The sequence below is a fragment of the Chrysochloris asiatica genome, unplaced genomic scaffold (genome assembly GCF_000296735.1).
Source record: "Chrysochloris asiatica unplaced genomic scaffold, ChrAsi1.0 scaffold00329, whole genome shotgun sequence".
Lineage (NCBI taxonomy): Eukaryota > Metazoa > Chordata > Mammalia > Afrosoricida > Chrysochloridae > Chrysochloris > Chrysochloris asiatica.
The window spans coordinates 1,390,561-1,407,785 of NW_006408847.1; the positions used below are offsets into that span (position 1 = coordinate 1,390,561).

Sequence of the window (17,225 nt, forward strand, 5' to 3'; positions counted from 1 at the left end):
AGAGGGAGAGCAGCTGGGGACTCTAGATTCATAGGAAGAGAGGGTCCAGGAGGCCAACTTGCAGAATGTGCCCTTTGGAGTTATAAATTACTATATATGCCTGAGTGTTTTTGTTTTTGTTTTTTAAACAAAGTTAAGGTGAATAGCGAGAAATACTGTTAACTGATCAAGCATGGAGGGGATTATAATCATTGTAATGAAACAAGGTGTATGATATGTTGAATGTAAAACTGATGATATGCCCTGTAAACTTTCACTCTATCCACAATAAAAACTTCAAAAAAAAAAAGAAGAAGAATCAATTCAGGAAAACTAAAGTTTTCTAAATCACTTTATTCCCTCATTCAAAATGAAAATAGTTTTTGAGCTCTTTAGATAAACTGCCCATAAATTGCATCTTACTGTTTTCTCTTCACTTCGTCATTCAGTTATTTGCAGGCTTCCGCTAACTGGGAGGATTTCTGGGCTTTGGGACCATCCATGTTTGTACTGGCTGTTGGCAGTCTTATTTTACAGAAGAATGCCAATGAGATTATGGTCATTGATATTTAGTGACCATGGTGTTAATGTCTGGGTATATTGGGCACTAGTAACATAGAGGTCCCTTTCAAATACAACTTTATATTTGTAGAACACTTTAGAGTTTGCTAAATGTACTCACATGCCAAATCTCATCCTCAAAATAAACTCAAATGAAGTGTTATTAAGCTTATCATAAGGATAAGGGAGATGGAGATTCAGAGAAATGTCAACATAGCATAGAGCAAGGGCTAGATTTAATTTATCCCATTGACACTTTTTCTGGAAACCTACTGTGTGGGGGGGATCCATGGCCGCCATCTTAGACTTTTTTCTCCTGAGGTGGTAAGAGCTCCTCTCACAAACAAGTGCAGGTTTCTGACTGCTTTATGTTACTCTGTACTTACTCTAGGTAGCACTTAATGTTCCAAAACTACAGTTTGACTCTGAACCTGAGGGCAGATGTCTGGCTCTTCCTCTTAGAAGAGGCAAACCTTTCCAACAGCCCCTGTGGAACTGAGGTCCTACTGGACCAGCAACTGAAAAGGGCCTCTTTTGGCATGTGAGATAATTGCTTGGGAACCTGTCCCCCAACTTTCAATCTCTTTCATCCCTTCCCCTCCCAATTATTCTGTTTTGTATACAGAGAAAGAGAGGTTTTCAATTTGATCTCGAGTCCAAATGGGGAGCCAGGCAGGCAACATGAGACCCATATTGTTGTTGTTGTTAAGTGCCATCCAGTCAGTTCCGACTCACATAAACCCTGTATAGGGTTTCTGAGGAGTGACTGGTGGGTTTGAAACTCCAATTGCTAACCGACCTTGTGATCGAGTGCTTATCCTACAGCACCACACCAGGACTTTGTCCTACTTTATCTTGAACCAAACCTTTCACTGGTCGTTCAGTTGCTACCGATAGTAAAACCATCTCCAACTTTATTATAAGATTTGTTGCTGGATAAAATAGAAAAGAAGTAAAAGCAGTGTTTGAAGAGTAGGAATTTACAAGAAAAAGAACAAGGTGGCACTAATTCTGCCTCTAATTGAAGAAAAGGGCAAACTGTAAATCAAGTTGTATTTTGAAGAGACAAATGACATTTAGTCCCAACTCTATATCGACAATGCAATGAGACAATAAATCAGGGATAAGGGATGCAGCAGTGATTGCCCAAGAAAAGTGAATTTTAAAGTTTTGTTTAAAGAATTGTTTAAATCTAGGTGTTGTGAAAACTCACAGAAACATGCACAGTACTCTTTAACAGAAAGTTTCTCTTTGAATTTAAATCTACAGTCATGTTTTTCATATTCTTACTTAATAGTAGTTGTTGTTAAGTGCCACTGAGTTGATTCTGACTCACAGCAACCCTGTTCAGAGTTTCCAAGGAGCAGCTGGTGGGTTTGAACTGTGGACCTCGTGGTTTGCTGTAGCTTTGATTTACTTTAAACATCCCTAGTGACATTATGGGATAACTGTTGGACTGCTAACTAGAAGATCAGTGGTTCAAATCCACCAGCCACCCTGTGGGAGAAAGATGAGGCTGTCTGCTCTCATAAAGCTTTAAAGTCTCAGAAATCCTATCCAGGGTCACTATGAATCAGAACCGACTTGACAGCACTTCCTATCCAGGGTCACTATGAGTCAGAACCGACTTGACAGCACTTAACAACAACTATTAAACATTAACATTGTTTTCAATAGAATTAAACTGGAACATCTGAATTACCAAATCAAATGGTAGTCCAGTATTTCATTACAACAGTATTCTAAGGAGTCCTGATGTGGCACCCTGGGTTAATGTGTCAGACTGCAAAGTCATTTGAACTACAAGTTTGGTGGTTCAAGCTCACCAGCTTCTCCCTGGAAACCCTATACAGGGTTGCTATGGGTCAGAATTGACTTGATGGCACTTGACATCAACAGCAAGGACTCCTGATGTGCTGTTGTAGGATCATCACTGGATGGCAAACCACTAGGTCAGCAGTTCAAACCCACCATCTGCTCCTCAGAAACCCTAAACTGGGTTGCTGTGCGTTGGAATAGACTCGACTACACTTTAACAACAACAAGGAGACATCTATGGATAGTGCTATTAATGTGGACTCAGTATATTATCTAAAATATTTGTCCTCGAGTCCCGAAACCCTACGGGAAAAAACAAAACAGTTTTATTTTATCACAGTATATGTAATAAATATTGTAGTGTGTAGTTCGAGGAGCCCTGGTGTGGCACTATGGGATAATGCAGCAGACTGCAAAGTTGTTTGAACTTCAAGGTCGGTGGTTCAAACTCACCAGAGGTTCCTTGGAAACCCTATACAGGATTTCTATGGGTTGGAATTGACTCAACGGTACTTCACAACAACAAATATAGTTAGAGGACTGCAGGGAACAAGTACATTTTAGTCTTGGTTCTGAAATTTTAATCAAGTCTTTCAATCTTGCTAAGTTTTAATATTATCATTTGTAAAACCAGAAATAATAATTGTTATGTCATGGAATAATTAAATTGAAAATACTTGATAGCAAAATGGCATACAAAAAAGAGAAAAAAAAAATTAAACTGAGGTGTCTGTATGTGCCAGGAGACTCTTAAGAGAGCTCTTGTACGTCCTAGATTCTACCAAGCTAAAATTCTAAATTAAATCATTAATAAAACACTTTTAATTAAATCTAAGTAATCCATATTTCACCCTTAATTTTAGTACATGTAAAGGATATTATTATTAAATCTCAAAAGCAGACTAAATTAATAATCAAAAATAAAAATCCTTCTTATAAACATTTTCTTCCAAATTGTGTCTTCCATTGGCAGATTGATACTTATAGTGAAAACAATCTGTATAAAGTTTTCCAAAATACTTTTCAAAGGGACCCAAAATTAGCTGTAATAATAAGCTAAACAAGCATACTAGTTAAAATCTAACACTAAAAAAAAACCTCACTGTTATGTTATTCCACTGCTTAGACTATGTTTTGGAGTCCTGGTATGCCCCTCTTGGATAAGCACTGTGTATTTTAAACCCACCAGCCGCTCCTTAAAAACCCTATACAGGGTCACTGTGACTCAGAACCGACTCAATGGCACTTAACAACAGATGATATTTTATACCTAGAGATTAAATACTTTCATAAAATATTTTAAAGCATTCTGTAGGTAAAATTTCCTCAAACTGAAAACAACAACAACAACAACAAAGAATTAAAGTCCATTAAAATATACTACAAGAACATTCAGGTTTTCTTGGAAAAAAATTTAGAAACAAAATTAAGTAAATTTTTTAGATTAACGTTAAAACTGGTAAAATCAGAAAATATTTAAGAATCAATCACGTTTTATTTTTTAATAACTGCATATGTATATTTCACATTTTCTTTTAAAGAGTAATCTTATTAAAATATAGATATGAGCCTAACAGTGTTTTAGTAGTGTATTTTTCTATTAAACACATGCATACAAAAAATATATGTCTTCATATAACAAAACAACACGATGAGGTCAAAGTCTTCCATTTAACTTTATCTAGAAACAACTTTGAAGTAGTGAGACACGTTTTTTGTTTTTATCATTTTGGTATACAGTTAAACCAGATTTTATTTTCTATAGGTCTTTATAGTTTTTTATTAGCAAGATAAGCTAGCTTTGAAGATAAGTAACTTAAAAGTACTTTAATACTTGATACTTAAGATTCTAGTTAAAATACACATGGCATACATATTTCTTTATAAATATCTAAGCTACACATAGATATTTTGTTTCTTAGCATAGGTATATCAATTAAAATATAAAATGTTTTTATAACAACATGATATGAGTTTAACACTAGAAAATAGAAGACAATCACCAATTCAACTTATATGAATCATATCTGGGTAGTTTTTTGCATTTTTGACATGTATATCATATGTTTCAAATACATGGTCTCTGAAATATATTTTTTTACTCCCCCAAAGTTAGTGAAACACCAATTAATATTTTTATTAACTTATTATTTATTCTAATCTAATCTATCTAAGGAGTTTGTTATTCAAATCAAAGACTTTTGCAATGAAACCAAAGCGTACAAGCTTTTAATTTTTTATGCTTAAGTGCTGTTTCCCCTTTATATACCTTATATAATAAAATACATTGGGAAAATCTAGCCTTCTTAAGAGTACATTAAATAATTACTTAGATGATGAAGAGTCAATAAAATTTTCAAGGTCTGCTAAAGAATTATGAAGCATATCATTTATATCCTGACTTCTAAGAAATTTTTTAAGGGTGTCTAAAGCAGTTACTGCCTCATTTTTTGATGGCAATGTGAGTTCAGTTTCTGGAGACGCACTGTCTTCCTCTTCATCAGAAGTACAAAATTCAGTCTCATCTGATTTACTTTCTTTGGTCCATACCAAATCATCATCTGATGCTGCTTCACATGTCTCCAAATCATCATCCAGGGCAGCATACTCTTCTATGGATAAACCTTCAGGAAATTCCACTCCTGCCGCCTGCGCATGGGCAACCAAATCAAGACCGGTGTCTGCCTCTGCCTCTGCCTCTGCCTCTGCATTTGATGTGTCACCTTCTTCCTTCTGGGATTTGAATCCTGCCTCTTCGTAGCTCTTAATAATGGTCTCTGGCGTTACAGACCGCCAACACAGATGCAATGTGTCAACTGCATCTAGTAGGGAAAATGTAAATTCTTTGCTGCTTTCAACAGAGCTTAAAAATTTCTTGATAAGATGATGTCGATATTTGATCTTAAGGCTTTTAATAACACCTTGCTTCATAGCTATAAACTTGGAAGACAAACATGATGGAAAGAATGCTAACTCAATGGATTTTAGGTTCTTTACCTCTGGATGTGCAGGAAAAGAATCAACAAAAATTACTACTCTTCGCTGTTGGGCTTGAAATTTTTCATCAAGCTTCCACATCCATTGTTCAAATACTTCTGAGGTCATCCATGCCGTTCTGTTAGCTTCATAGTACACAGGCAAGGATTTTATGCCTTTGAAACAATGAGGATTTCTGTTTTTCCCAATGATAAGCAAAGGCAGTTTCTCGGAGCCATCCATGTTTGCCCCAACCACCAGAGTTATTCGATCTTTGCATAATTTTCCAATTGAGCATGTTTCTCCTTTAAATGCAAATGTGTTTGTAGGTAACATTCGATAAAGCAATCCAGTCTCTTTTATATTAAAAACATTCTTAGGGTGATAATCGTTTAAATAATAAGGAAGTACATTTTGACACCAGACAGTTGAAGGGTCTACAGGTGTAGCTGTAGCTTCTGCAGGTTGAGCTCTGAATACTAAACCATACCTGGATTTAAAGCGATCCAGCCAACCATTGCTGCACTTAAAATCATTATGTCCCAGTTTCTGGGCAAAATCATTAGCTTTTAGACGCAACATTGGACCATTAACTGGCACATTTAGACACTGTGCAATCCGATACCACCTCATTAATGCTTCTTCCAGATCTGTGTAAAAAGCCGTCCTCAGTCTTTTTCTCTTTGGATCAAATCTCAGCGATTCAAAAGCTTCTAGAACTTTGTCTTTATTCTTCATAATAGAAGACAATGAGTTTTTCTTTATTCCATATTCAGCTGCAATCTCTGCTTTTTTCTTACCACTTTCCACTGCATTTATGATGTCGATCTTTTCTTCAATGGAGAGACTTTTCTTTTTCTTTGTTGCTGCGGTCAGAGTGGAGGCATCACCAGAGGCTTCTGCCATCTCAACCAGTGCTTCTGTAGAGATTTCTCGTTTGATTTCCTGCTGTCTGGTTCTTTCATTCAATTTCTTCTCCAGAATGTATCGCGCTTCATCTGTTAAACGTTGTTAAGTGCCTACTCATTCTATTCTTTTGAAATTGATAACTGAATACACTATCCCCCAAGAGATCTGGATACGAAAAATACTATATGCAGCTGAAATATTTATGAAGAGAAACTTCCTTCCTAGGACCTTGTGTAGCTCACTTTAGTGTATTTATTCAAACGTCCCGAAGTCAGGCTAAAATAGAAATCTCATTATGTCAAACTTGTCCAGTCTTGCTGATATATTTTTGGAACCTCAATCCTTTAAGATGATCCATTCTATTCATGTGTGTATCCAGCCTCTTATTAATTCTCCACAGAAGGACTCAGAAATAAGAAGAAAGCAAGCATTTGGTACTTTTCACACAAAATGTTGCTGCTACCCATTAATTTCCAAGTCTCTTGAGGGTGGCAAAGAAAGTAGTAGAATTCTCCTAGGTTTTCAGGATGTATCTATCTTCTCTGTTTGTTGAAAATATTTTAAAAAGGAAGAAAAAGCAACAATTTTAGAGATGATATATCAAATGTTATTTAAAAAAAAACAAACATCTATACCAGTTACTTATGCTGTTAACAATAGTGAAAAGAATGGAAATGTGTTTCTTAAAAACACAGAACCAAAGCTTTGATAAGAAATGCTTACCTCCTGAGGAGCCTCTGTAAAAAGTTCTCCAAGGCTGCTCTGGGTATTTGAATCCTCACTTTTATTTGAGTGCTTTGTAATATATACTTGTGAAATAATTCAGACAAATTTGATCTGTTTTGAAAATGTGGGCTTACCAAAATTAAAGAACTAAAAATGATGCTGGATAGCTCGTTGGTGGCTATTTTTTACATAAAGTCACAGACTGCTTCCCGTGGTTTCTCTGAAAGAAAAATATAGTCAGTAGTCACAAGATCCAACTTTTAATAGCACATGGGAGACAGCGTATCCTTCATAGGCGAGCCTGGTTGAGCATGCCTCACTAAAGAAATCAAATCAAGTGATTAATAATTCCATTTAAAAAGTAAAAATCAAAATCTCATTCTGTCAAAATACTTAGAAACCAATCCCATTTCAAGCAATTTGACACGTTGGCCACGTACACAAAGACCTGAAATACTTGATAAAATTCACAGAAATCGACAAGTTATAATGAGAATATAATGTAGAAAAAGACATGGGCTGCAAGTGAGAAGGAGAATAGCCATGTGACATATCTTGGACTTCTGGTGTGGTGCTGTAGGATCAGTGCTGGACTGTGAGTCACAAGGTCAGAAGTTCAAATCCCTAGTTGCTCCTTGGAAACCCTATACAGGGTCACTATGAGTTGGAACCAACTCGACAGCACTTAACAACAACAACGTATCCTTCAGGATCTTCACTGTCTTATTTTTTTAAATAAAGGCTCTACCATGGTGTCCTGGTGTAGCATTGTAGGCTCAGCACTGAACTGTGAACCACAAGGTTGGCAGTTCAAATCCACCAGTCACTCCTCAGAAACCCAATACAGGGTTGTAAAGAGTCGGAACCAACTTGATGGCACTCACTACTACCACCAAACTATAAATACATGGGCTATGGTCCTAGACAGACCTGAATTGAGAAGTGACTATTATTTAACAAGGAGCTCTGGTAGCATAGTGGTTAAGAGTTAGGCTGCTAACCTCAGGGTCAGCAGTTAGAAACTACCAGCGTTTCTGCGGGAGAAAGATGAGGTTTTCTGCTCCTGTAAAGATTTACTGCCTTGGAAATCCTATACAGGGTTACTATGAGTCAGAACCAACCCCACAGTATACCACCTTCACCATTATTTAGCATTTATGTGACTCTTGGCAGTTTACTTAGTCATTGAAAGCCTCAGTTTACTTATCTGTAAAATGGTGGTATCACCTACTTCATAGGGTTGCTTTCAATGAGAGGAGTGGGAAGCTCTTAGTACACACAGTATTTGTTACTGTTATCTGCCACCAAGTTGACTCAACTCCTGGGGGAACCCAAGAACAACTGGATGAAATGCAGTTTGGCTGTGCACCATTCCCAGGATCTGTGAACCGTAAGGTTTTCATTGGCTAATTTTGAGAAGATTACCAGGCCTTTCTTTGTAGTACAACTTAGTATGTAAACTCCACTGAAACCAGTTCAGTATCAGAGCAACATCCGAGCTATAGGTTTATTGTTGTTAACTGTTGTTGAATCGGTTCCAACCCACAGTGACCCTGTATAGTGTTAACAAGGAGTAGCTGGTGAGTTTGAACTCCACACCTTGCAGTTCAAACTGACTTCACAGTCCAGCGCATTAACCCACCACACCACACCAGGAGGGGGTAACAATACATGAGAATTGTACTGAATCACAACTGCCCCAGTACAATATTTAGCACATGACTAAAGTGTTCAATAGATGAGTGCTGATGGCCATATCATTATTATCTTTTCTCTACTTTCAGCTGTGTGAATTTACAACTCAGATTTTATTAGGTCCCACTTGGATTAGAGCCCTGGTGGCACTGTGGGGTTAAGTGTCAGACTGCTAACTGCAAGATTAGTTGTTCAAAACCACCAGCTATCCTGCAGGAGAAAGATGAGACTATCTGTCCCTGTAAAGATTTATAGTCTGGGAGTCACTGTGAGTCAGCATTGACACAACAGCAGTGAGTTTGGAATCTGGTTTACAACAGAAGGAAGAATCCCATTTTAAATATACACTGAAAATAGCGCTCTTCTTAAAGAAAACCCTCCTGCGAGGTTGGTCGCAGAGCCCCAGATGGACAAAATAATAGCAGGTCACATGATAATCTGGTGTTATTACTATAGGAGGCAGCGTGGGACTCCATTCCTTTAGTTCTTCTATCTTCCCCCCACATTTCCCAGATGATGCATACATTATAAGGGCCAATTGTTGGCAAAATGCCTCTGCCTTCTTTGTCCAACTCTATGGAGTAGTTTTTATAATAATAATTACTACTAGCATGGTGTTGTTAGAAAAAAGACCTTAATAATAAATAATAATCATAGCCCAGGGCTTTAGTTTATAAATTGCTGTACTAATTGCACAATGATCACACAGCTATAATGCAGTAGAATACAGTCTGAAATCTAGGCTTTCCAATGTCAAGTCTACTGGTCTTTTCATTATATTATGACATAACACTGGCAGGGCCTTCTCTGACCACAGTTACACACTCTATGATCCCAGCAACAAGTCGAATCAGAACTTTGAATGCTTTACAAGATAAAAAAAAAAAAAAGAAAAGAAAAAGTATCAGGAGTCCTGGTGTAACACTATAAGATAAGCATTATACTGCTGATCACAAGCTCAACAGTCCAAACTTACCAGTCACTCCTCAGAAACCCTATACAGAACCAACTAGATGGCATTTAACAACAGCAACTGGAGAATTCTGTGAACACAAATAGCAGCCATATACAACTGCTATGGAGAGTTGACCTTTCTTAGTAAGTAACATTTACCAATCCCTACCACAAAAGGAGCTCTGGTAGCGTAGTGTTTACGAATCGGGCTGCGAGCCTCAAGATCAGCGGTTTGAAACTACCAGCTGTTCTGTGGAAGAAAGATGAGGCATTATGCACCAGTAAAGACTTACAGCCTTGAAAACCCTGTACAGGGTCACTATGAGTCAGAACCGACTCCACGGCACACAGCCACCACCACCACCATCCTGGTGTGCCGTTGTCCATCCTGGTGTGGCATTGTGGGTTAATGCACCAGACTGCAAAGCCATTTGAACTGCAAGATTGGCAGTTCAAGCTCATCAGTTACTCCTTGGAAACCCTATGCAGGGTCGCTATGGGTCAGAACTGGCTCAACAGCACTTAACTACAACAACCACCAAAAAAAGTCTTACTCATAGGAGGGACTCCTCCCGGTAGGATTTTTTCTTGCCATTTCCTGTAAATCTAATTTGTTCAAAAATTTTGTTTAATCTTGTTCTGACTAGGAAGATACTAACCTCCAAAAATTAAGAGGGAACAAGAACTACTTTTTCAAGAAAAGACAAAACCATCTACAATTATTCTCCCAGAGGAAAAAGGAATCAACACTACTTCTTTCCTTATATTCCTTCTTCTCTTCCTTCTGTCAAAATTTTTTTAGAAATCAGTCCTATCATCTCAATTAACAGAAAAAAGTAACTTGAATTTTCTCATCCCAAGTAATCCCAAAGATTACTGATCAAAATTAAAATAGTGATATCTTTATGTAGGGAGATTTTTTCCCCCTGAATGTTAGCAGTATACATTTCTTATTAAAGTAGGATTTAAAACAGTAATTCATAATTTTCTGTGAAAAGATCCAATATATCTTTATTCCTGAAATAATTATATTACTAATGCAAAACCAGGCAATTTAGGTCTTTTCCTTAGAAAAAAATAAGGCAACAACACTGTGTAATCAATGAAGTTGATATTCTACATGCTCCACCAGGTAAGGTTTGAGTTCTCCTTTGGAAAGTAGTGGCTACAGCTAGTATTTTTCAGAAATATTCACTCTCTCAATTTAGCTCATTAACCATTCCATCCCTTGAAAAATATTACAGTAGAGAAAAGTTATACTGCATGTTATGAAATAGCTTCTCTTGCGTTAATAATAAAGTCAGCCAAAGAATAAGAATACACAATTCACCAAAAGACTTAACAGTTGAACTTCCATTAAAGAAACAATGGTCAGCCCGACCAGTCATAAGAGAAAAGTGAATGTTCTTTTAAAAAGAAAGATCATTTTATTTTCTTTCTTGAGAATGATCAGAAAAGACTGGTGGAGGTTGGGTACGGGGCATACAACATCTAGTGTTTGCCAGGGTATAGCAACATAGATTGTTGGATGGCACACAAATTGCTACAAAGCTGTCATTGTTAAGTGCCATCCATTCGGTTCTGATTCATAGCAACATTTCTAGGGTTTTCAAGAAGTGGTTGCTGGCTTTGAACTACTAATCTTAAGGTTAGCTGTCCAGTGCTTACAGTACCAACACCAGGACTCTGGAGGGGGAGGTAAATTAGCAATATGGTACAACCATCTTAAGAAATGTAAGTAACTTTTATCTAGCAAGTTCATACCTAAGATTGTATCCTGAGAGGAAAATTATTGATGTGAAAACAGGTTAGCTTATAAATATATTAATTTTGTATTGCTATATATCAAATGATTATACAATACCTTCAAACAATGCCTTTTTTTTTTTTTAGGGAATCTAGCAAGATGACTTATTATGAGCTGGAGAGACAGAAAACTCCCTTGGGAAACCTTTTTAAAAAAATTATTTTGGGGGATTATGGGAATTAGGAATAAGGTTGGGGTAAGGGTTGGGCTAGGGCTAGGAGTAAGGTTTGATCTAATTTTAGGGTTATATTTAGCTTTTTTTTTTTTTTTTTCCTTGAAATCTATTTGATTTCTTCTTCATTTGGAATTATTTTTTCTACTTTATGAGTTTGTTGTTGTTGTTGCAAATGGGTGTCTCTGGTTCCCTATTTTCAGTCTTGTAGGTTTGTTTTAAAGAGCCCTAGTAGCATTGTAAGGAGCTCTGGTAGCATAGTGGTTACGAATCGGGCTGCAAACTGCAAGGTCAACAGTTCGAAACTACCAGCTGTTCCGCGGAAGATGAGGCTTTCTGCTTCCGTAAAGATTTACAGTCTCGGAAACCCTATACAGGGTCGCTGTGAGTCAGAACCGACTCCACCGCACACAGCAGCAGCAGTAGCATTATAGATTACAAATTGGGCTACTAACCGCAACATCAGCAGTTCAAATCAACCAGCTTCTAAGCAGGAGAAAGATGACACTTTCTGCTTCCATAAAGATTTGCAGCCTTGGAAATCTATATAGGGCTGCTGTGAGTTGGAATTGACTCAATGACATTTCACCACTACTAGGCTTGTTCTACTTTGAATACTTCTCATTTGGATTAGAGTCCTGGCATGGCGCTGGGGGTTAATGCACTGTACTGCAAAGTCGCTTTGAACTGCAAGGCGGGTGACTCAAGTTCACCAGCTGCTCCTTGGAAACCCTATACAGGGTGGCTATGGGTTGGAATCAACGTCATGGCACTTAACAACAACAACAACAACAGATATCTGGATTGAGTTCTGGGTGATATTGTCATGTACGTTAGTCTTGAGTTGTTATCTGTTGTTTTTGGTTTTCTGACCAATGGACTCCCTTTAGTATTTTTCTTAAGGTTGGTCTGGGTTTTACAAATTTAATAAAAAAATTTTATCTGAAAATGTCCTAATTTTGCTGTTAGATCTGATGGACAATTTGGCTGGGTATATGATTCATGGTTGGCAATGTTTTTCTTTCAGAGTTTTATATGTTATTCCATTGTCTCTTTGTCTGCATGGTTTCTGCTGAGAGATCAGATACTTTTCCTTTGTAAGTAAACTTTGTTTTTCCTGAGCTGCTCTCAGGATTCTTTCCTTATCTAGGGTTTTGAAAACTTTGATTATGATATGTCTTGATGGTTTTCTTTTGGGATATATCCTGTTTGGAGTTCATTCAACTTCCTGAATGCATTTCTTATTATTCATAATGTTAGGGAAGTTTTCTTCCAACAACTCTTAACATAATTTTCTGTATTTTTTGCTTCTCCCTGTTCTGAAATGCAAATGACACAGGCTTTCCTTGAATTTTTTGTTCTTTTATTGTTTCTTTAGCAGATGAATATTGAGAAATTTGTCTTCAAGCTCACTAATTCAGCTTTCCATTGAATCAGTCCTATTTCTTTGCTCTTTCAATGTATTATCTATTTCTGAAGTCTTAGTATCAATCTCCTAGTTGCCTAATTGTTCTTTTTGTGGTGTTTCTGATTTTGCATTTATTTTGTCTGTTCCTGTAGTGTTTTCTTGAATTCTTCTAAAGCTTTATCTGTGTTTACCTTGATTTCATCTACATTTTTCTCAATCAGTTTTGCAATCTGTTCAAGGTGCTTACTTTGCATTCTTTTAAATGTCTTAGTAACTAGTACAGTTCATTTTTTATGTTAAATTTTTGACTCTGTATTTTGGTCACTTGTTTGAGGCACACTATCTTGTTTCTTTGTGTAAATTGAAATTATCTGCTGTTTCAAAGACACTGTGGTGTAACTGTATCTATATTTAATTGATGATTCCATGTTGGTGTGTTCTCAAGCATCACCACCTATTTTCTGGTGGATGTGATAGAGACTGAAAGTGTGAATGCAGTTCTCTGTTTACTGTTTGTGTGGGTAGTTCGGGGTGGGGTCATGAGCCACCAGAAGCAAGGGTGGTATGCCTAGCACCTGATCCCAAGAAGGGCTGAAGCTGCTGTACAAGAGGGTATGCCACAGCCTACTGAGCTGGTGAGGGGAGACTGGCCATGTCCTTGGCTACCAGACTACCATGGGTAACAAGGGAGAACTGCACCTCCTTGCTGCTAACCTCCAGCGGCATCTTGTGTCACTAGGCCACTTTATCAACAGCTGTCTAAAAAAAGCTGAAGATGACCACACTGTTCCAGGCCAGCCTATACTCCTCCTGTTTTTCTTCTTTTTTGCTGCTCCTGTTCAATTTCCTCTTTCAGTGGTCACTCAATCCACCTCTCTGTCCTATCCTCTGAAGCTCAGGGTTCCAGGATCACCTTCTATATCTGTTTCACTTGGGCTCACATGTCCTTTTTGCAAAGGGTCTGCTCAGCCCCTCTGCTTACTTCACTCTCTTGCCCTAGAAGTCGAGAATGCCCATTTCTTATATCACAATTCTATAGGTCAAAAGTCCAGGCAAGCTCTCCTAGATTCTCTGCTTAGGGGTCTCATAAGGCTGAAATTGAGACTGGGTTGGGCTCTTATCTGGAGGCTGAATCCTCTTCCAAGCTCATTCATTCATGTTGTTTGCAGAATTCAATTCCTTGCCGTTGTAGGACTGATATTCCAGTTTACTTGCTGGATGTCATTGGGGAAACACTCTCAGCCTCTAGAGGCCACCCTTCAGTCCTTGCCCTGAGAAGCCCACAATTTCAGCAATGGAAAACCTTCTATTTCTAGCTTCCAAACAGTTTCTCTGCTTCTTCTGCTACTACCAGCTGGAAAAAACTCTCTAATCTTAAGGATTCATTTGATTAAGATAACCTCCCTTTTGTTTAACTAAAACTCAACTGATTATTAATCTTAATCAAATCTGTAAAATCCCTTTTATATGCAATATAACCACAGAAGTGATATTTCACATTTTTACCTATTATATAAGGTAAGGTGAGGATCATTGGCGGTCATTTTAGAATTCAGCCTATCACACAAAAACTTGAATTGTTTATCATAAACAAGCCTTGAAGCAACCTAATTCCTAAATATGCAACAAAAAAGAATGAATTAAATAAATTAAAGGATATCTATATGCTAAATATAGAGTCCTAGTGTGACACTGTGGGTTAATGCGCCAGACTGCAAAGCCATTTGAACTACAAGGTTGGCGGTTCAAGCTCACCAGCTGCTCCTCAGAAATCCTAAACAGGGTCACTGTGGGTCAGAACCAACTCGACAGCACTTAACAACAACATATGCTAAAATAAGGAGCCCTGGCAGTGGGTTACACAAGGTCAGCAGATCGAATCTATCAGCAGCTCCACAGGAGAAAGATGAGTTTTTCTGCTCCCATGAAGATTTACAGCCTCAGAAACTCTATACAGGGTGGCTATAAATCAGAACTGATTTCATGGCACACAGTGGTAGCAGCAGTACATGCTAAAATGCAGTAATTCTGTAATATAAGAGCTGGCCTGGGAATCACAAAATTGGTGGTTCGAAACTACCAGTCACTCCATGGAAGAAAGATGAGGTTTTCTGCTCCTGCAATTATATGCATGGTAGCTATGAGTCAGAACTGACTCAGCAGCACTTGACAACAAAAACAACAAATGCTAAAATACTATGGAGCCACTAAAGGAGAATACTTAATGGTGTGAGTGATATTCAACGATATACTAAAGGAAAAACACAAAGTACAAAATAGTATGGCAACAAATGCATCCTATATATTGTCAGCTCTGAGAGGGTAGAGGCCATATCTGTACTGTTCATGACTATTCCACTGTGCTTACTGCCAGTAAACAGTAAGTTTGCTGTGGCTCTGCAGGATAAGCAATAGACTGCTAAACCACATGGTCAGTGGTTCATGCACGTCAGCTACTCTGGGACGTGCATGGGAGAAAGATGAGACTTTCTACTTCTGTAAAGATTTACAGCTTCAGAAATCCTGTAAAGGGTTGCTGTGAATCAGAATTGACTTAACAACAACAAAGCAGTTAGTGATTGTTAGGTGATATTGAGTCAGTTCCGAGTCATAGTGGCCCTATGTACAAATAACGAAATGCTGCCTGGTTCTGCGCATCCTCACAACTGTTGTTATGCTTGAGGCCATTGCTGCTGCCACGGTGTCAACCCATCTCGTTAGGGGTTTTCCTCCTTTTCTCTGACCCTCCACTTCACAAACCCTGATGTTCTTCTCCATGGACTGGTCCTTCCTAGCAACATGTCTGAAGTGTGAGAGACAAAGTCTCACTATTCAGGTTTCTAAGGAGTGTTCTGGCTGTACTTCTTCCAACACAGATTTCGTTGTTCTTCTGGAAGTCCATGCTACTTCCAATATTTTTCTCCAACACCATAAACTAAATACATCAATTATTCTATAATCTTCCTTGTTCATTGTTAAACTTTCACATGCATATGAGGCAACTGAAAATACCATTTGGGTAGTACACCTCAGTCCTCAAACTGACATCTTTGTTCTTGAACACTTTATAAAGGTTTTGTGCAGCAGATTTGTCTAATGCAAAATGTCGTATTATTTTGTGACTGCTACTACTGTGAGTGTTGATGGTGAATCCAAACAAAGTGAAGTCTTTGACAACTTCAATCTTTTCTCTATTTCATCATAATATTATTTATTGGTTCAGAGGTGAGGATTTGTTTGTTTGTTTGTTTTAAAAGTGAGGTGCAACCTATACTGAAGGCTGTGGTCTTTGGTCTTCAACAGTATTTTAAGTCTTTTTCGCTTCTAGCAAGTGAGGTTGTATCATCTGCATATTGTAGGTTGTTAATGAGTCTTCCTCCAATCCTGATGCCACATTCTTCATATAATACAGTTTCTCAGATTATTTATTCAGCATACAGATTGAATAAGTATGATAAAAGAAAACAATACTTTAATGAATATTTTTCCTTATTTTAAACCTTTCAATATACCCTTGTTCTGTTCAAACAATAGCCTCTTGGTCTATGCATAGGTTCCTCATGAACACAATGAAGTGTTCTAGAATACCCACTTTTCATAATATTATTCATAGGTTGTCATGATCCACACAGTCAAAAATCATTGCAGAGTCAATAAAACACAAGTAAACATCTTTTTAGTATTCTCTGCTTTCAGCCAAGATCCACCTGATATCAGCAAAGGTAGCCCTAGTTTCATGTTCTTTTCTGAATCCAACTTGAATTTCTGCCAATGTACTGTTGTCACGTTTTTCCCTGGTCCCTCTAGCTCTCAGGACTCTAAAGAATTAGTCCCACTGAGTTGCTGCTTCTCAATCACGCACAAACAATAAGTATTCATTTGTTGTCCTTGTTGTTGTTAAGTACCGTGGAGGCAGTTCCGACTCATAGTGACCCTGCATAGGGTTTCTGTGGCTGTAAATCTTTACAGGAGCAGAAAGCCTCCTCTTTCATTTAGAAGAAGCTCTTTATTGCAAAGTGAAAGTACACTTCAAAGAAGCAGGTCTATCTCTGCAAGTGGAGAAGACCTGGTAGAATTGGGGAGCATAGAGTAAGTCAAAGAGAAAGTACACATCAGAGAGAGAATTGAGTCTATCTCCACAATTGGAGAAGCCTTGTCCGTTGGGGTAGGTGCACTGGCTTATAAAGGTATGGTCTCCTCCTCCAAGAATGGGCTAGCAC

At 37.8% G+C, this 17,225-nt stretch overlaps 1 protein-coding gene across 1 annotated transcript; it reads right to left on the bottom strand.

Annotated features, from left to right (window-relative positions):
* Positions 1 to 4,603: 4,603 nt before the first annotated feature.
* Positions 4,604 to 6,240, bottom strand: TIGD4 (tigger transposable element derived 4). The gene has a single exon (XM_006875499.1). The coding sequence runs from the start codon at positions 6,238 to 6,240 to the stop codon at positions 4,684 to 4,686; it is 1,557 nt and encodes a 518-aa protein (XP_006875561.1). The 3' UTR covers positions 4,604 to 4,683.
* Between the last annotated feature and the right edge of the window lie 10,985 nt (positions 6,241 to 17,225).

Coding starts and splice junctions, on each gene's coding strand:
- TIGD4 (XM_006875499.1), bottom strand. CDS start 6,240: ATGGCAGAAGCCTCTGGTGATGCCTCCACTCTGACCGCAGCAACAAAG.